The sequence below is a fragment of the Chelonia mydas genome, chromosome 5, assembly GCF_015237465.2.
Source record: "Chelonia mydas isolate rCheMyd1 chromosome 5, rCheMyd1.pri.v2, whole genome shotgun sequence".
Classification (NCBI taxonomy): Eukaryota; Metazoa; Chordata; order Testudines; family Cheloniidae; genus Chelonia; species Chelonia mydas.
Window position 1 is genome coordinate 95,575,237 of NC_051245.2, and position 21,490 is coordinate 95,596,726.

Genomic DNA, 21,490 nt, shown 5'->3' on the forward strand with positions numbered 1-21,490 from the left:
TTTTGTCCTGCCTGTTATCTCTCTTGTGCCCTCCTTCCTCCAGCACAGCACTCCACCATCTCTGTGCATCTAGAGCAGAGAGAATACATATGCACCAGCAAGACACAATTTTCTATGAAGTGAGCTGTAGCTCACAAAAGCTCATGCTCAAATAAATTGGTTAGTCTCTAAGGTGCCACAAGTACTAATTTTCTACACCCTGGCTCCTCATGGCACCGCCCCCCACAGTCTGGCACCTGAAGCAGCCGCCCCAGTTCACCTCAGGGTAAGGCCAGCCCCATGGCCACCCCTGCCCTAGGCACTGCGCAAACCCTGCCCCCTATCACTGTCCCTGCCCCATGCACTTTGCATGCTCAGTACCCATGGCCGCCCTGCCCCGTGCTCACCCCGCCGCCCCCCTGCTCCGCGAACACCCCTTCCCGCGGACACCCCTTCCCGCATCCCTGATCCCGCCCCTCCTCCATCGTGACGATGTCTGTGAGACGACTACTTCGCCACTCTGCACACGGCCCCCACCCTCCTCTCTCCACGGCTTCGGTGACGTCACGAAGACCCCCGCCCCTTCCTGCCTCGCCTTCTCTTCCTCCCCACCGCCACCCGCGCGGCAGTGTGATTCCAGAGAGCGCGGGCGCCGGCCGCAGCTGCAGCGTCATCGCTGACTCTGAGCGGCCGCTTCGAGTCCAGCCTCCTCCCTCCCGGAACAGCGCGCGGCGGCACCGACCGACACCAGCGCCGGTTTCTGCGCGTGCGGCGGCGCTTCAGTCCGGCCCCGGAGCCTCGCGGCGCAGCAGTAGCAGCGCGAGCCGGCGCGCGTTGAGTAGCAGGATCCGCCTCCCCCGCTCCCACCCCTCCTCCGCGCGGCGCGTCTCGCTCCGCGCTGCTGCAGAAACAAAGGAGAGGGGCCGCGGCGGCGCGAGCTCCTTGCCGGGCCGGGACTTGCCCCGCTCGCGCCGGGACAGCCACCCCTCCCCCCCCCGCCGCCGCCTTTGTCTGGCCTCAGCAGAACCGACCGCTCGCCCGGGGCCCTCGCCAGCGGCCTCTTCGAGCAGGTCAGTGGCGCCCTGCGGCCTTTGTGTCTCGGCCGGCCGGCCTTCGTGGGTGTGGAGGGGCCGAGCAGCGCGCGGGGGGATGGGGCCAGCTTAACACGGGCTAAGCTCCCCCGCCTGTCCGGGGAGAAGGGCCCCCAGCCCCCGAGCAAAGGGCCCGGCCGGGGGGAGGGAGGTAACGAATGGGACCCTTAGCCGGCGGGCCGCGGCTGCTGGGAAGAACAAAGAGCCGGAAGGGGCTGAGGAGGCCGGCGGCACCGAGCGAGCGGCTGGGCGGCGTGACTCAGGGCTTTTGAGAGGGGCCCAGCAGGCCTGGGGCTGCCGGTGGCCGGGCGAGGAACAAGGCACGTTGCCGCTCTCGCGGCTCGGGCTTGAACAGCGCTGCCCCCGGCGAGTGGCTCCTGCCGCGGGAGGCTGGCGGCGCCCTGCCCTTCCCTTTGTTTTTCTGGCTTGGCTCGGTTTTGTCTTTGTCCGTTTCGATCCATATTCTCCGTGTATCTAGGGAGCGCCTCAGCTCCCGTTTCTAAAGCGCAAAGTGCCCTGGGTCAATCCCGCTTCTGGGGTCTCATCTGGAGGAGGATGTCAGGATAAATAGAGATTTAGGTCAGCCGTCCCATTCTGCCCCATCATTGACGCAACTCCCATCCATAGATTTAGTATTGATTTCGGTATAGCTTTGTTTTTTCTGTTCTCCTTTCTCCCTCACTAAACCCGTTTAAAAATGTGAATGTATCTGGTGTGAATATTGCAGTTTGGTTAAAAAAGCACTTTTGCGTGGAGAACTAAAGTTCGTTGCTGCTGTTTTATGGCATTTTGTGAAGCCCACTCCAAATTCATTGTTTGTTATGTTATTAAAGTGCCCTTGAGTTTAGCTGTAATTCACAACAAAATACCTCATACGTAGTCTTTAGCATATAGTTATCAAGTATTTTCCTGCCCTGGTTTAACTTGTGTAACTAGCAGCTATTCAGGTTACTGTAATAGAATCGTTAGCTGAGCTAATGCAAGTTGCAAAACATAGTTCCTCCTGTAAAAGGAAACAACGGGCGAACAAGAACCTTAACCTTTTAATCAGTGTCTTCCTTCCACCTAAAAAGGAACAAACTGATATGCAGGCAAATGCTTCTGTTGAAACCACCCACCCAAAAATGCTGAGTACTGTATGTGTGTGAGCAAAGGCAGTGCAACAGCAGTCATCTTTTGGGCCTCAGATCATACTCAGCTGTTTTGTCTTTATGCTGTACGTTAAAAATGGTAATGGCTGTTTGAGATGACTAGCCCGTGATGCTGCATTTTCTAAGTATAATTTAAGAATGTCTCCCTCTCTCTTCAGAGAGGAAGCTGTAATCATCCTGTTAATTGGATTTTATATTTCTCCATTACAGTGGGTGTACGCTTTGCTGCTTCAGTTCTGTGGGTTGTGTAGGAGTTGGCAACCTTTTGAGATATAAATAGAAGCTGATTTCAGAGGCCCCTGTTGACGAGGTTGTGTGTCTGAGCCTCTTGCTCAGCCTGTCACATTGCAGCCTTGTGACAGGCGGAAGCTAATGCATTCACCCATGTGACCTAAGCTTCTGAGAAATATTAAGGAAAGCAGGCGCACATGTGATACTATTATAAGCTGGTTTTCTAAGGGAAAGACAGAACTGAATGTGTGACATTAAGTGGATGACTGCTAAATTATGAGGTCCCATCCTAGTTGGGAGCTGCTGATGTATGACAAGCAAAGCACTTCTGTTGTAAAGAGCTTGAAACAGTTAGGTTTATGAAACCCATAGTCATCTGACAAAAGAAAAGGAGTACGTGTGGCACCTTAGAGAGTAACCAATTTATTTGAGCATAAGCTTTCATGAGATGAAGTGAGCTGTAGCTCACGAAAGCTTATGCTCAAATAAATTGGTTAGTCTCTAAGGTGCCACAAGTACTCCTTTTCTTTTTGCAAATACAGACTAACACGGCTGTTACTCTGAAAATAGTCATCTGAGCTTCCCAGTACATTAATCCAAAGGTACAAATAGCATAATTTAGTTTCTGATAAATACTTATTAATGGATGATGAAGGTATATTTGTGTTCATACTGGTGAAGTCTTTTAAAGGAAATGGTTAGTCAGGTGATACTTGGACCTGGTACAAGAAAAATGAAATGGCACAATTTCTTTAACAGTCACTGTAAAATAACAATTTGCCCTTTTAATTAGGGGCACGTATTTCTAGTAGGGAAAGAATGTGCTGACAGGAGCCATGAAAATGCTTGTATTTACATTATATTCAAAACAACAATTAAAACCTAAAGTTAGATTTAAATACCAAGTGGTAAAACATGTTTACAGCATCTTCATTTTTAAGAGGAGCAAGTTGGAGTACTGGAGACTCATTCGTGGATGCTGACATGTTTGGAATTATTAAAAGGAACACCACTTAATTAAAATTAGAATCATAAACTTTAAGGTCAGAAGGGACCATTGTGATAATCTAGTCTGACCTCCTGCACAATGCAGGCCACGGAATCCCACCCACCCACTCCTGTAACAAACCCCTAACCTATGTCTGAGCTATTGAAGTCCTCAAATCATGGTTTAAAGACTTCAAGGTGCAGAGAATCCTCCAACAAGTGACCCATGCCCCACGCTGCAGAGGAAGGCAAAAAAACCTCCAGGGCCTCTTCCAATCCGCCCTGGAGGAAAATTCCTTCCTGACCCCAAATATGGCGATCAGCTAAACCCTGAGCATGTGGGCAAGACTCACCAGCCAGACACCCAGGAAAGAATTGTTTGTAGTAACTCAGATCCCACCCCATCTAACATCCCATCACAGGCTATTGGGCATATCTACAGCTAATAGTTGAAGATGAATTAATTGCCAAAATTAGGCTATCCCATCATATCATCCCTTCCATAAGCTTATCAAGCTTAGTCTTGAAGCCAGATGTGTTTTGCCCCCAGTGCTTCCCTTGGAAGGCTGTTCCAGAACTTCACTTCTCTGATGGTTAGAAACCTTTGTCTAATTTAAAGTCTAAACTTCGTGATGGCCAGTTTATATCCATTTGTTCTTGTGTCCACATTGGTAGTGAGCTTAAATAATTCTTCTCCCTCCGTGGTATTTATCCCTCTGATATATTTGTTAGCACTTATATCCTCGGAATATCTAAATTGTAGGGCCTAAAGTTACTATAGATTAGAAGAAAATATTTTCTGTATTTTTTAGTTCATCTGGCAGTACTTTGTATAGGCCACTGTTTATGCTGTTTAGCTGATCAGTTCCATCTGCATGGGTCCTTAAAATAAATGAAAAATGGTTGTAAAACCACAATTTGGTAGAAGCCTATGACAGGTGTCAAAAAGGCAGGTCTTGTCAAGGTACTGAACTAGAGATCGAGATCAAGAGATGTCACTAACTATCTGAGTGACCTTGTGCAAGTCACCTACTTTCTTTACTTCAATTCCAGATCTGTAAAAGGGTACATGTAACTGTTCCTTTTTGCCCCTTCGTGTGCCTTATCTAGTTTGTAAATTTTCTGGGTCAGGGATTTTCTGTGTATTTACAGTATTTACTATAGTGGCGCCTCAATCTCCCTTGGAGCCACACAGTGATATGATACTCCAGTGTAGTTTCAGCTACTATAATATCTCTAAAGAAAGACCTATCATCCTTGGGAGACGCAGACCTTTAATTTACAGAACTATGTTTTGGTCCATAGCAAGCACCTATGTATCAACATATGTATATTGGGTTGCTGTGAACCTTAAACTAGTCTTTTCAAATATCTGTAATTCATTTTGGACGTAACTAGAGAGGGAGACACTAATATGGAGAGGCTGTTTTGTCAAAATATCTAGCTCTCCAAGTTTTAAAAAGTTCATTGTGCCCCAAAAGGTGTATTGTTTTAAAACACAATTTTTCTAGTGGCCCAGTCTAATATTTTAATTTGCCCTGGATTTGTAGGAGATCACTTAATTATACTGTGCCCCTGTTATAATAGTGCTCTTGGGAGCCAAGGGTTCCTTGCTATATCAGGTTTGCTACTAAACTTGCATTGCAGAGGTAAATCACTAGTGAAGGTGAGGTATTTGTATTGTTAATTTTTGCTGTTTGTTATGCAGAGGTGAGGGCTTTTATTATCCAATGCCAGACATGGGTACCTTGCTATAAATTCTTGAGCCAGAGTACTTTGCTGAGCTTATGAAAATGAGTAGGCTGTGTAAATGGGTGTATTTTAGCAGCCAATGCGTTTCTTGCAAGAGTTCTGTTCAAGTTTGTTGCAAATGCAACTTTTAAAGCACCGAAAAATAAATTCGTGATGTTTCAGAAATGCCCGCTGACCCTGTATATGGAAGATTCTGCCCCCTCATTGCTGCCAGTTAACATACAGTGTCAGCTTTCATACAAACAAGACTACTTACTCTGTTTTGGAAATGACTTCTATAGTTAGAAGCGCATATTGAAATTGACTGTTGGCTAGTACTTGTAGTAAACTTCCCCACTCTGCTTTATTGAGTGTATTGCCAAAATACAATTTGTAAATTCGTGGAACTTCTGAGTTGAAATTATCCAGGACCCACATATCATATAAGCAGTGAAGGCAGTTTATTTGCTGTCTAGTCTGATAAATAGATTATATTGATTTCCAGAATTGATTAGTGTACACAGATTTGGTGTGATTTATTCAGCGGATCTGACTTCGGGAATAGAAAATACTCAAAATGAGTGACAGTGACACAGGTTTGGATTTTTTACTGCTCAGTGATTAGTGAAGTGAATCTGTTCATAAGGGTGTATAATTACATGTACCCTTCTTCTAACCTATGTGATATCATTGAAATTTTTCTACTAGGATTTTATAAAGGTATAACAATATCTGTGCTTTCCATTACTGCAACTTTACTTTTTCTACAAATAAATATCAGCATTCTTAACAAAGGCTACATTTGTATTATGTAAAGATACTAGTGACTGTCTCCTACAAACTATGATCGATTTTGGTTACATGCCAACTTTTAATGCAGTTATTTGGTTTTATTTACAGCACAGAAATGGCTCAGGAGACGAACCAGACCCCAGGGCCCATGCTGTGTAGTACCGGATGTGGATTTTATGGGAATCCTAGGACAAATGGAATGTGCTCCGTCTGCTACAAAGAGCATCTTCAACGACAGCAGAATAGTGGCAGAATCAGTCCAATGGGTAAACTTCTTTATTTGGAGAAATGTCTGAGAAGATGGCAGGAGTTGTAGGACAAATGTTGGAGGCAGGAACATCTGCAATGGCTATGCTGAAAACAAAATTATGTTGATTTGTACATTCTGGACAACACACTATACTTGGTGCCCCACCCTAAGTCTCTGCTGAGCACTTGATCCATATATTTAGATGATCACTTTAGTTGTATTTCATTGGCATGCAGTTTTAAAGACACACACAGCAATGTAATCAAATATCAAGTAATTGGGTGAGAACAGCTAAACTATATTATACATAAGTGTGCTTGAGTAGTTATTAATTTATATTCTACACGTTTACTTAACTTTCAAATTTCTATTGCATAGGAACAGCCAGTGGTTCAAGCAGTCCTACCTCAGACTCTGTATCAGTTCAGAGAGTAGATGCTAGCTTAAACTGTGAAGGTGCTGCTGGCAGCACATCTGACAAATTAAGGTAAGTTGTAGATTATTGTTTTGAGTCTAAACTGAGTTAAATCCTTAAAACAAATAGAGGGATTATACTTAAAACAATCATGGTGTAGGTGTACTGATATCACCATTGTAGTTAATTTCTGGAGGAATAAATAGCTGACAAACTGTCTGGTGGAGAACTGATTGACCAATGCTTTGTGAACTTAATTGAAGATTGCTGATGTAAGTGGTATACGATGTTTGGTATTAGACGGCTGGATATTGCAAGAACGCTTTCTTGATTCTTAGCTGAACAGCAGTTTGCTACATGGCTTCTTCAGTCTTCTGGAGCAGTATTTCTCATCCTTTTTGATACCAGGGACTGGCTGGCTTGCCTTCCTAAACTGTGTTGGGGAGATCTCTGGGACCGGTACTGGTCCATGGACCAGCTGTTGAGAAATACTGCTGTAGAGTGAGTGAAGTAATTATTAAAAGAAGCATCTTTCATTACTTTCTTTAAATATGGTAGAAGCTATCTCTGTAGTGGCAAAACAAGTAGTTTAAACTGCTGAGAATATTTAAGTAGAGTTTAGACAACACATACATTTAGTGTAAACTCAAAACTAACATGAATTGCTTTTTCTCATTGAACGTAACAGAAATGTACCTGTTGCCGCCTTGCCCGTAACACAGCAAATGACAGAAATGAGCATTTCAAGAGAGGAAAAAGTAACACCGAAAACAGAGACAACAGAGCCAGGTGTGCCATCAAATTAACTTTGAATACAACTAGTGGATTTTAGCAGAAGTTGACAGTTTATATTTTACCGTCTCTTCCCTCACCATAGTAATACTGTCCTAGGAAAAATATTAAAAACTGAAGGTGGTGGTTCTGAATATTTGAGTGTACATTTGTAGTGCAGAGAAAAATAGCTGGGGCTAAATTTCACCTTTGGACATGCACACAATTCCCATTGAAGACTTTGACAAGAGAGCAAGTTCGGCTCTTAAACTTTCAGTTTAAATTTTGAAACACTTAGAATTGTACACTATTGTTTTTAGAATTGTAAGGGAAAAGAACCGGAGGGCTAAAATTACAGGTCTAAAATGATAGAAACCTCTGTTGAAAATCTGGGAGAACCTTTGTCTCAAATTTCTGTTGGCTTGTGGACATAAATATGGCTTCTTGTATTCAGCCATATTGGAGAAGGAAACGCAGCATTTTTGGAGGATAAATAATTACTTGAGCTTACTGGCTAAAAATTTTTAGCACTGTATATTTTATAACTCTGTCCCAGGGCTGTGCTCTTAGTTTAATGCATGTGACAGACAAGTCTGTTGAAGGACGGACTGATCAAGCACCTGTGGAATAATTGATCCATTGTTCTTGAACTGGAGTGAACTTAATCGTTGGGCCATATTATGTTCATAATCCAAGCGGATACTTTTACGTTGGGAAGGTTACAGATACTTTACAATGGTATTATTTAAAGTAAAGAAAAGTTAGAGCATTAACTTTTTTGTGAAAAGCAGGTCTACACCAACAGATACCAAGTTCTTGAACCAATATTTTTGTTAAACGGTCACACACAAGTTTGAATAATGTGTATTCAGAGTAACAGCCGTGTTAGTCTGTATTCGTAAAAGAAAAGGAGTACTTGTGGCACCTTAGAGACTAACCAGTTTATTTGAGCATGAGCTTTCGTGAGCTACAGCTCACTTCATCACTGTGTGTATATAATGTCTTCGGCAGTTTCCACGATATGCTATGCATCCGATGAAGTGAGCTGTAGCTCACGAAAGCTCATGCTCAAATAAACTGGTTAGTCTCTAAGGTGCCACAAGTACTCCTTTTCTTTTTACGAATAATGTGTATATTATTCTACAGCTACTAGCACTAATGTTGTGTTTTCCTTTCTCCCATTTGGTATGTGTCCTTCAAAACACTTCATTTAAATAGCTTTATAAAATTGGTATTTGTTTTGTAAATGCTGCCATAGTTTTAAACGAGATTTTTCTGTGATACTTAGACAAAATTACCATTTTTCAAAACTGGAAAAATCTGAAGGTGAAGAGTCGCAGGAAGATTACATTAACTAGCCCTTTATTTCTGTCTAGGTTTTTTTTTCCTGTTTGAGCTGCTTTATTGTCCTTATATTAAACTGTTTTGTATTCATGCTTTGGCTCTGGCTATTTGGGATGTAAAAGAGGTGTATCAGTAATATGATTCTGTGACATGGATTGATAAATACAAGTGTATTTATTGCTCTGATGCTTCTTGGGGTGTCTACAGAGTTTAAGGAGACTTTTATAAGCTATGCAAGTTTCAGATTATCTCCTGTAACTTAGTCGTGTGCCTTTTAACAGTGCATCTTGAGGTCATACCTGAGAGTGCCAATGAGGAAGGAAACAGTATATGTAAAATAAGGTAGTAATGACAGTGTGGCAAGTGAGTCAAATTGAAAATTCTTAACCGTTTAAAATTAGTTACCAAATTGCAGAAGTCCTCTTTGAAACTGATAACTTGTAAGCTTCTGATCTCATTGGGGATGAACAGATGACAATCGACACCAAAAACTATGCTATGCAAAAGAGTACTTTAATCTTTCTATGCTAACAGAAGCTGCTTGGTGAAAGTTGCTTATAACCATTCTTAATTTAAAATTTTTGTTAATTACCAGGCTAATAGCAAATGCCTCTGTGGAACTCAAAAGCTAGGGTTTTATTGCAGTTTAGATGGAAAGGAACAGAAATTGCATACTGGAAGTACATGTAAATACCTGGAAAACCTTATGTTGGTTTGTTTTTTTTTTTTTTTTGCACCCTGCTTTGAAATCTTTACACTGGCACGCTTCCAGCATATTTGGCTCTTTAGGAAAACTGCTCTCTGCTCCAGTGTTTTGTCTCCAGTCTGTATTCCTTAAACTCTACATATGGCCATTCAACGGGTATCTTAAAGCCAGTTTTGCCAGACCATAGAATCTAGCCTCCCTCTAATTTTTGTTTTTATCAAGTCTTTATATTGTGCCTACTATAGTATCTGAGCACTTTTCAAAACTGAATAACTTGTGTAGACTGTTCACGTCTTTCTTTTCTTCCTCCATCTGGCAGCACCTAGGATTTCTTAGATTCTTTCCTCAGAACAGGAGGAGGGAAAATCATGGGGGAAATAGTCTATGATAACACTGTATCAAGGAGGAAGGACTTGTTCATTGTCATCTGCCACTCTTTAAGAGAACATCAGTGGGCAGGCTTGCTGAAAAGGCTTTGGCTGCTTCTCTCACTAATCTTGTCCTGTTTAAGTTTGATAGTCTGCAAGTATCACAGTTGTTTGGAGGGTTCATGATCACAAAGAAAAAAGATGTCCTCTGAACAGACTTGGTCAAAGCCCATTTAGCATCTTGAGGATAAATACTAAACTTGATCCATTCACTTAGTGAGTAGTCATTAGAGACCTGAGCACTAGTGTCGTGTCCTTCAACTTTTATCGCATGTGGATTTGTGGGTGCGTGCCCAAATACAACAGTCTGGTGGTCACAAATGCATGGAATACGATGGCATGGGTCAGACTTGTGCCTGACAGGCTGCAGTCTTCTGGCGAGCTATAGATAGAAGGGTGCTTTTCTTGCTCCTGTTGCTATTTGGAGGTCTAGTTTGGACTCCAAAACCACATACCATTTCGTGACATTAGGAAAGATAATTCTGTTTGGAAAAAACTTGTTGATATTCTCATTATTTCCCTCTACCCACTATCACTTCAGTTTTTCCAAGATTGAACTTCAGCTAGCTGCTCCTCCAGAAACAAATATACCCAGGTACTGTGACAAGTAGTGTGGCTATTACTAGCATTTGGGATGAAGATATTTTGAGTATCTGTGTATTGTAGGCTCTTCGGATTATGGCACCTGGCAATCTCTCCCAGAAGCTTGTAGATGTCAGAGTTGGGGAGAGAATGTGTAACACTCCATAAACAGTCTATCAAGAAAGGGTAAGCAAATAGGGCTTACCTGCATCTACATGTCCTAGTCTTTCAAGTAACTGAAACTTTTATCTGTTTCCATCTGTTTAATTTTATCATTCATCTAGATTGTAAACTGTTTAGGGTGGGAACTGAACATGATGTATATGCTTAGCATGTTATTTTCGGATGTCTAAGTGTTTGTTTAAACGAAGTCAAAACATACTTGGTCAGACTTACTGGGTGTGAAGGGGAACCTTAAAAAAAAAAATGTTTAAAGTCAGAGTCTTGACCCTTGTAAAACTACATTGCGCTTTTGGATTTACAGTCCAAGAAAAGCTTCTTAAATGAAATTAGACTCAACCGGGACCCCAAATGTTCATGGGAGAAACAACTGAAAACTAGCTTTAGAATGAGTCAGTTTAGCTATGCTACCTTTACTGCCATACTGAATTTACTGTAATACAAGAATGTCTAGGTTTGGCATAAATGTGAGCTGTTGCTCTTTTCTAAATTACTGTAGGAGTGTTCGTATGGGAAAGTGGAGAGCACTTTCATAGGCAAAGGTAACTCTTCTCTCTCTGAGAATAGAGCTCATAGCGGGGAACTGTGTGACCCAATTGTGTAATAGTCAGAAATGTAGCTGCTGTTGCAGTCTTAGGCCTGGCCTACACTAGAAAATTAGGTTGGCATAATTGTCACTCAAGGATGTGAGAAATCCATACCCTTGTGCAGTGTAGTTAAGATAACCTAAGTCCCTGTGTAGACAATGCTAGGTTGACAGGATTCTTCCATCAGTTTAGCTACCACCTCTTGGGGAGGTGGATTACCTACACTGACAGGAAAATCCCTCCCATGGGTGTAGGTAGTGTCTACACTGAAGCACTACAGACTCATCTGGCTATGGTTAGATTGGAAAACCCATATTAATCTCATATTTTATTACAAACAGTAGTGCTTTAATCTGGAATGTGTGTGTGCAGTAAGTATTTTTATAGCTCAATGCTTTTAGAGTTTTTTAAATTTTTTATTTCAGAAATCAAGTAAACTTATGTACAATTTAGATTGTTTAAAGAGTAGGTGGTCACAGTGCTTTACCTATTAAACACTGGGGGGAATCTCTCAAAGGAATACTAACAAACACAACTATATACTTGGTTTACCATGTGACCTTAAATTTAAACTTTCCTGTATACATTGATATTCAAAGTAGGTATTATGACTTACATAGCACTTACCGTGAACTTATGATACTTTCTATTCATGGTTCTTTATGAAGGTAGGTTAAATAATGCTTACCCTTCTCTCCATTTTTGCATTTAAATGGTGAAGTGGCCATATTCCTGACTTACTAGCACATGGTGTAACAGACACAGCTGTAGGTTTATAGCTAAAGATTTCAGTATTAATATAAAACCTTAAACGTGGTATTGTATATGCTATGAATTTTGCATAGTTTCTGGGAAAGGAATGCAGTGTCTTGGGCTGTACCTACATTCTTGAACAAATGCTCATTGTTGAATTATTCAGATTTAATCTGGAGCTCTCATTTCGTTTTGCTTTATTTTTTTGCTTTTTCCATAGTTGTTACTCAACCAAGTCCATCAGTATCTCAGCCCAGTACTTCTCAGAATGAAGAGAGTGCTCCTGAATTGCCCAAGCCAAAGAAGAACAGATGCTTCATGTGCAGAAAGAAGGTTGGCCTTACAGGTATATGAAAAGGCTTTGTCAATACTTAACAGCTTTTGTTGACTAGCATTTGCATTTACTAGTCCTCTGGATGGAACATTGTATTTGGTATTTTCTAAAACTCACTTTGGGTAGGAAGCATGTCAAAATTCATTGGGATGAGACCCTGTGAAACAGCTGTGTTTTTTGAAATGCATGGAATCTTTCTTTTTCATGTATTGCACTTAACAGAACAGTTGTAGTAAATACTTGGTTCTTTGTCTGTAGTGACTAAGCTTTAAAATCATAGTTTAGCTAGAGCTGAAAGTGACACTGCTTCCTTTTGTTTGTACAGGGTTTGACTGCCGATGTGGAAACTTGTTTTGTGGACTTCACCGTTACTCTGATAAGCACAACTGCCCATATGACTACAAAGCAGAAGCTGCAGCTAAAATCAGGAAAGAAAATCCAGTTGTTGTGGCTGAAAAAATCCAGAGAATATAAACTAAACTACTTGTGAAAAGACTGACTTTGTTTTTATTTTAATATATCCTAGGAAAACATTAAAGAGCAGATGCATGGCCATTTTCTTTTGATGTTCTCCAGAGTTTTACTTTAGTCTTGTCTGTCTTATTGATATTTCAGGATGTTTGGGTGTTCGTTACAGGCAGAATTGGATAGATACAGCCCTTTTAAAATGTATATGCCCTCCCCAGAATAAAATTGGATTAAGACCTGCACAGGACGTTATAAATGCACAGAGGACAAATTGTCTAGTTCGCATGTGCCAAACAAATGTATCAAATCTGCGTGTCTGCAGCAGATCTGCCTTTTGGGAATGTAATTGAGGTATATCATCTTTAGCTAGTGTTATGTGCCTGTTTGGGGGAAAAAGATACACCAGAAAAAAGTTGGCAGTCTACTTCTACCATAGTTAAATCTTCTATCTTTAATTTCCACAATTCATTGTTTTGAAGCAGAATGTGAGCTCACATAGGGGATCCACCTTACATAGAGGAGTGTTGGTGCCATATTTAAGATATAGTTAATGTTTAATAAATGCAGCGGGAAAAGTGAGAAATTGATACTTAAAGGGATCCTGGAAATGACTACGTTATATAGTTCAGAACAGGTTCCCAAAGGAAATGCCCTCTTAGAAACTTCATGAACTGGCCTGCAACAGAAGGTTTGTCTGCTTTACTCTTGCATAGCTAAAAATGTTGTGTAGCAGAATGCTGTAAGATTTTTATTTACAAAAGAAAAAAAGCTGTTTGTTTTTAGATTTACCACAGCAGCTATATCAAGTAACAATATGTTGGAATCTAAGTTGCAAAGATGTTTGAGCAGTTTAATTTTTCATGTATCTTCATGTTGGGTTCAAGAGAATAAGAGCTTTTTTATTTAATAGTTTCTTAAATAAAATAAGGTGGCACCATTCTGCATGGAAAACCATACCCAACATGGCTGCTGTAGACTTAAGTGGTACCTGGCACCACTCTGAGGGCTGCTTTATCATTTTTAATTGTATTTGGGTGTAGGACTGTAGTGTTCTTGGGTGTATTGCATGGGCTGCATTATCTACAGCATTGTACAATAACTCTAGAAAAGGCAGTATACTTCACTGATGCTTGTCTGGTAATATCACTTCTGTGTTATAATGGAAGTTTTTTGTGATGTATGAAACTTGTTTTTTATATAAACCAGTACAGTTTAGACTAGTGTTGTGGTAATGCCTGTTCTCATCTGTAAATAGTTAACTATGTACACAAGGCTCTACTTCTGATTTTTATTGCAGTGTTCAGTCTTAGTTTTTACTTCACTATTAAAAGCATCAGGTTTTTTGCTTTAACTTTGTCCTCCAGTTCTGAGTTATTAGATATACAAATGTGTACAGATAGTTCATATTTATGTATTGCACATAATCATGCTACCCAGCATCTATGCTATGTTGTATTATGTAAATAATAAAATCATGTACAGAGGGAAATAATTCCTTTTGTTATAGTTCATTGGGTTTTGAGTTACTGGGTAACCCGAGGCTGTCTTATGGATGGGGGAAGAGCTGCAACTAGTTTCTAGATTCTGCTCTGTGGATTTTTTTTTTTCTATGTGCCTTAAGCCTGTATATTTCTAACCTGTTTGGCTTTCATTTACCAATTTAAGATGGCTTCTTTGCGTGAGAAAATTGTAGCAGATGGAATACAAACTAATTTTCTTGGTGGCCAGATTATTTCAGCGTATAACACCAACATCATGTCTACAGGGAAGGAGGAGAGCATTAGCTGTGAACTCAAAGGCTTTTTTTTTTTTTTGGCTGCTTTGCCTACGAATCTATTTCCAATGGATCTCTGGGACCACATAACTAGTATACTGTACAGCACCATTTTATCCAAACCTCTGAAAACAGGAGCATTTCCACTGGGCCCTTCCCTGGGATCTATACCTAAAATGTGGATTTCAAATATGGAGCTGTGAGAGTTGCCCTTCCCAGCTATGCAAAGGAGCCACAGGTTGGTGTGCATGGCACACGGTAACTTGTTGGAAAGAGGCAGCCTTCACCAATGGATAATACATGTGAACTTGTAATGGAAACTGAGATAAAAGTTGTCGTCCATCCAGTCTACTGATTCTGCATGTGCTTGCTTATTGTCACTGCTTGTTCTTATGACATGGGGAAAGGGTTTGCTCACGAGCTTCACATGCCAAGATGAGGATAATCCATATCGGTATAAGCCAAAAGGAACCTCACTAAAGCAGTGAAAAGTACCATTTCTCCAACCCTGGAATTTAAAGTAGAAAGCATAATGAGATCTGTTACCTTCTGATCCTGAGAAGTAGAGATTTGCACATGGATATTTGAAGAGAATTCAGGTTGGGAGTTTGTGGATAGAGAACCCTAACTATATTTATGCCATCAAGAACAGTTTGTGAAAACATGTCAGTGATGTCATGGGTTAGTACGACTTAGGGGTTATCTGAGGAAGTATGGGACACTTGAATTAAATTTCACAAGTTTAAATTCATGTGGTGTTTCTCAAAAATCCCTAATTGACAGCTATAGTTTACATCGCTTCCATCCCTTTCTCAGACAAATGCCCATCCCCAGGACTTGTAAGATAACAGAGTGTATTGTGTGGGATCTCACACACTGCTCCATCCAATCACATTTAATCTACATGTAAGCTTGTTACAGGTGAGGTTTGAGTATACATGAAAATTAGTCATTTAAAGAAAGCAAACAAGTGGTTAACATACCACTTTAGATGAAATTAACTGCAAACCAAATGTGCTGCCCCAATGAATGTGGTTTTTAAAAAAAAAAATCACCAAAAACATGGAAAGATTGTGTAAATTTTTGAAAATTGCTTAAGTCATGTGTGGATGGATGCTTTAAAACAATTTATATAAAGCTTTGCATTACCACACAGGTCTAATTTATTGCTGAAATTCTTTTACGCAAGAATCATGCTTAGCATGGCAGGGGCCAGGCCTTTGGGAAGGTGAATGTGGCTACTTAATTCTCTGCCCTGTCCCAGTGCAGTAGCTCAAGCTACTGGGTACTAGCTTGTAGCAGATAACTGTACCCACTGACGAAATCCTCAGCAGTACAGGAAGTGTCAGTTTCTCTGTTTTTGGAACAAACAGGTACGATATCTGGTCTGCTCTACTAGTGAACCCAAATTCAGGCATATGGGATGTTGGGTATTAAGACCTCTTTATTTTAATTGTACTGGTACTGAAATAACCATACTGCTGATTTTAGAGTTGTAATACCACTTAGAGCTGGTCTAACAGCCTAAGCTTTCATTTCACATTCTCATTGCAGTGTAGCATATTGCATCATATCATGGTTTATGAAAACTGAGTTTCCTTATAAAGTAACCTTTTCCAAAAGCATGAACGTTCATATTCCAGCCTGGCCTTCAGTGGAGACTGAGGCCAGAGCTTTTGGCTAATTTTTATGCTATGTATATTCATTGTGTACTTATTTTACATGTTAAAACCTCTAAATGTAAATTCAGAAGACAAATGTCCAAGTGAAGGGAAGAAATAGTCTTCACCTGGCAAACCCAACTATGGTTGCTATTCCCTAGATGGAAGGGGCAGGACAGGCCCCTACAACACTTCCTTCCAAGCTGCTACCATAAGATGTCTGTTTTTCCTAAACCTTGGTGATTGCCCTCTGCTATGTTGGCCCTTTGGGGCTGCTAGGCACAAAACAGGGCTGGAAGGCCCTGACTTGCTCCTGGCAACCTCTTCTGTACTTGGTGCTTTGGAAATGCTTCCTAATCTGATTAGGATACAGATCCTAAACACAGATTCACAAATACTGTAGATATAACCCACAATAAGTATAACTACTGGTTTAGGAATTGGTTGGTTGCTTAGGCACCAAGGAATAGATTTGGTTTTGCTCTATGTATATACAAGGATAATGACTGGATGTACTTTCCTAGTTTTGCCAACAATTTAGGTTTTTCTCTCCCAAATTTAGAATGAAAGATCAATGTCCTAAATTCTTAGAGAAATTGGCCTTTAGACTGCTGTGATTTAATACTGATTTATACTGTAGACCCAGCTTCCATTGCCTACGGTGATAGAGAACCCCTCCCCTTGCTGTAGTGTCTACCCTGAAGTGCTACAGAGGTGCAGGCGCTGCTGTAGTGCTTTAAATGTAGACACTAGGCTTCTGACTTTTTTTCAAAAACTCCCATGTGTAACATCAAGAGAATAGCCTCATAACATTATACGCTCTTATACCGCTTTCTAGAAATTTCTTACAATAGAACCAATTTTAAAATTGCAAAAATTGGTAACTTTTTAATTTATAAATAATATAGCTGTCAAATATTTCACTTAACTACCTTCAAAAAGTACTTTGGGCATTTTTTTTTAAAGAGTTCATGAATGGATGCTAGTCTTAAAATGACTGAGGCAGCAGATTTGACTGCTGCAGTGACTTAATATCCATTTTTTGTGTTAGAAAAATGAGACATCATTAAACCCTGAAACTAAAAAGTAGGGGTGTGTGCAGGAATGACCAAGTTTAAAAAAAAAAATGGAATATCTTTGGTTGTGATAAATATATTTTATGCAAAAGTTAATGGGATATAAGTTCTGCAATATAAATTAATGTCTGTGGAAATGGCAAACTGATGGAGTGGGAGCCTGCTATTCAGTTTCATTATTGCCTACTGAGCTTTGTAGTGCATTATATTCAATATACCAGAGATATAAAGGAAAACTTGAATTTTTTTCAGGCATCAAACATTTGGGTTCTGGAAGATGTACAAAAAAGTTTATAGATTGCAGCACTTAAGTAATCTCACACATGACATTTTAAAAGAGAGCGTTTTGTAACTTAATTTTAAAGGTCCTTGTTAGCCTGAAGGTATGCATTCAAAGAAAGTCCTCTGTCCCCTTCACTTTTGGTTGTAGAAAAAGGGACAAAAAAGTACTAGTTTGGCCTAAATTTTTTAGAGGTAAGTGAGTGCCCACATGCCCTTACTCCTAACCTCATTTCCAATACTGCAAACACTATGTCAGGCAAACTGGAGATTTAGGACCCTGCACTAATCAAGAGGGAGCCATGGTGCCAGAAAGGAAGGGGAAGCCTTAAGCCTGGTCTTAACTTGAAAGTTTTAATAGTCTAACTATTTCAGTTAGGGGTCTCTCTTCTTTTTTCTTTTTTTTTTTTTTTTTTTTAAGTGACCAGCTATAATGGCAAAAGCCATAGTATGAATGCAGTTATATTGGTCTAAAGGTGACTTATATCTGTGGTGATTCCCTTTCTGTACAGTATCTGTATATTGGTACAACTGTGTCCACACTAAGCTATTAATATCACTTAAACTATACCAGTATAGTCAAAACGGTATAGTTTCCAATGTAGACAAGCTCTTAGGGACTAAGGCAGAGGCACTAGGTCTTGCTTCAACCTTCTGCAGATGTCTTGAGAGCTATGGGAGCTATCTGCCTTTGACCACATGACATGAGGGCAACTATGCCTCTCAAGACCAGTGTTGATCCATAAATTCAGTAGTGATTAATTTGTCAGTCCCCCTATGCTGCAGGAAGCAGAGTCAGATGTTTTTGATTGACTGGACTGACTCACTCCAGATAACTCCTCCCATTACAGAGCCCTGCCAGAATTTGCCCTGCCTCTAATGTTGTAGCAGTGTACTCAGGTGCTCTGTAGAATGACCATACCATGATTAATTTTTCTTTTTCCCTTTTTTCCTACCGTCTTTTTTTCTCCGCTCTCCACTTTGTAATGCAGAACTATTGCCTTGGGAAGGGCCATTAAAATTCACTTCACAATTGCCTGGAGCACCATGGGGACTTTAACTAAGATCTCCCTCCAGATTAGCACTGGTAATGGCCAAAAACCAAAGTAGGGAAAGGGCAGGGTCTGTGCACAGCATCCTTGGCTGAGTTCACTGAAGGAGGAAAGAGTTCCTTTTATTCCACTAGTATTGGTACTACTGCAGTTACAAAGCAGGCTGCTAGCATGCCCCATAGGACAGCCCAGCAGTATCTACAAACTAACAAGAGACCCAGAGAGGACAGGTGTTGATACCAGGAGTTTAATATGTGGCTACTGGCATAGACCATGCCCCATCACTAGGTGAACTACAAAGGTCTCAGGAGCTCCAGCCTACTGATCTGGCACCGTCATCTTCCCTCCCCTCCACCAGCCAAAGAATCATTATGGGGCTACATATGTTGCCACGGACTCCTCCCTCCCTCCTCTCTTCCCCCCCCCAACCCCCACTCTACTGCACATGTTGTGGTCAGGACATCCCATCTATTTCTGAGGGGTGCTAACAACCAGTAATGGCACAGAGGAAATCAATTTCCTGCTACTGCCCCTTCTTCCCTTTTTGGCGGGGTCATAGTGGCCATTTTGGAGTCAAAATCTTGTGCACCCCAGGTAGCCATTTTAGAATTAGCTCTCAGCCTGCCGCCTTAGTGGTCATCTTAGAGTGCTTTCAGCTGAAAAGTGCAGGCATAGGGCTTCCTCTCTGAACTCTTACGACTTTGAATCCTTGGCCCTCTATCCTGCTAGTCATCCCTTTAAGTGGAGTAAGGGTCTCTGACACAAAAACCCTTTGGGAAAGGGTCCCCTGTTCTTTGTGAACAACTCTCACCTCAGACCTGAGAAACTCACTACACCAAATGTCTTACCCTTCATTTTACTCTTTATGGATAGCCTCTATCTACAGAAAACTCGTAATTTGTCAAGATTCATAATCATTGTGAGATGTATGTACAGGTAACATTTAAGGAATAATGTACTGAAAATATGCTTTATGTACTTAAAGTAGAAATTAGTCACTAGAAGATAATGTGATGGCCCATTTGGGCAAGGAGGAGTTGTCACCCCACCCTGTCTGGTTGGGGATGCAATGCAAGGTTCAATGATTTAGCCTTGTGCAATACTAAGACTCTGAATGGGAAACCATCAGAGGCTACGACAGACAATCGAAGCCACTTAAAGGTAAAAAAGGAACTTTACAAGACAGCGGTTTGCCTGATCTGTGAATGGAAACAAAAGGTTGTTTCAGTATAACACAGTGGCGAGAGAAGTACTCTGTGTCCATGCACTGAGATAACCCCTGATGGAGCATGGTCTCCTTTTATGAACATTTGGATCCTGAGAAACCAGCTATCTCTGCAACAGACTGAACTTTGTGGGGGCTGGGAGAATCTACTTTATGAGATGGGAAAGGTAACTTGATAAGCATTGATCTAGGTTCAAGTTTTATGATTTTGTGTTGTATTTATAACTTTGTTTCCACCGCTCTCTCATTTCTAGTTTAAATCCTTCTTTAATAAATCTACTTTTGTTTTACTATAAATGCTCACAAGTGTTGTGTAGTTTAAGGTAAAACTGGTAAACTAGGGTACACTGCTCCTTTGGATGTAGAGGATCTGGAACTGCTGTTCGTAGCCTCAGGTTGGATATCAAAGCGAGAGTATTCTAAGGGACTCAGGCTTGGGTGGACCCGTTGTTAACCTTCAAGGTGAAGTTAGGACTGGCATAGCCCTGAAGACACTGTGTGAGTGGCTGAAAGGCCGGTGGTGGTAGGGAGATGACACCAACTTACCACAAGAAAGACTCCCTCTTGCTGGAGGCAGGGGATAACATGGTGAACCACCATGTGAACAGTTTTGCAGGTTAGCAATCTTGGGCATCACTACATACCTTCACAAAACTCAATAATGTGGATAGACTTCAAACAGGTGAAGCAGACCATGCCAGGAGGGGGCTGCAAGCCATAGCTCATCCTTAGTCCACCCAACAATTGATAGTGATGGGGGGAGGGTACTAAGACAAAGAACTCCCATCACTAATGGATTTATGGACCCATCCAGGACAGTCAATGAGAAAATTTGTCTCACTTACCTGGAAATTTTCATTCTGGGTAGGGAGATAGTCCACAAATTCATCCCACCCTGTACTTTTCATCTCCTTCTATTGAGAGAGGTTTTTTCAATAGTGTTGCATTGGGTTCCCTCCCCCACATTTTAGAGAACTTTGATGCATAACCATGTGCTTACATTTAATCTATGACCCAGTTAATATGTTTTTGTCAGGTTGGAGAGCTCTACTTCCTAATGGATGGGCAGATTTACGAGCTATTGTGAAAATGTTTTTTAAATAAAGTTTTATTGAGATAACAGTTATCAGCTTTTGGAAGTGACTCTCTGGAGGGACTCTTCAGTGAGAGGAGTTATCTGGAGAGTCAACCCAGCCAATCAAAAACATCTGACTCTGCCTCCTGAATAACCCATAACTCCTGAATTTATGGACCTATCCCCCTACTCAGAATGAAAATTTCTGGGTGAGACAAATGGTGAATTTACAGTGAAACCCTAATCAAAGCTTAGGTGCAATTGTATCAGAGAGAGAGAGACAATATGCATATATATGTATGTACGTATATAGAGTAAGTGGAGTTATGGTATAAATAGTCTATTAGTATGAGTTTGGGAAGGCCACATTAGTCACAAGTGTAAATAAAACTTGTGTACTACAATACACTTTCATGTATTCTGTACAAGTCACAATTATAAAATCCTGTCCCTACACACGTCATGTCCCTTAGTCTCATTCTACCAAAGATCAGTTGCAGGATGGCTGACATATAATGTGAGGCAAATGACGCAGAAACAAACTCTGTGACAGTTGCTCGGCATTCTT

At 40.9% G+C, this 21,490-nt stretch overlaps 1 protein-coding gene across 1 annotated transcript; it reads left to right on the forward strand.

The window, feature by feature from the left end:
* Positions 1–544: 544 nt before the first annotated feature.
* On the forward strand, positions 545–14,272 carry ZFAND5 (zinc finger AN1-type containing 5). Its single transcript, XM_037901833.2, has 6 exons — positions 545–1,049; positions 6,071–6,228; positions 6,591–6,699; positions 7,316–7,416; positions 12,199–12,324; positions 12,638–14,272. The coding sequence occupies exons 2-6, from the start codon at positions 6,078–6,080 to the stop codon at positions 12,784–12,786; spliced, it is 636 nt and encodes a 211-aa protein (XP_037757761.1). The 5' UTR covers positions 545–1,049; positions 6,071–6,077; the 3' UTR covers positions 12,787–14,272.
* Positions 14,273–21,490: the final 7,218 nt, after the last annotated feature.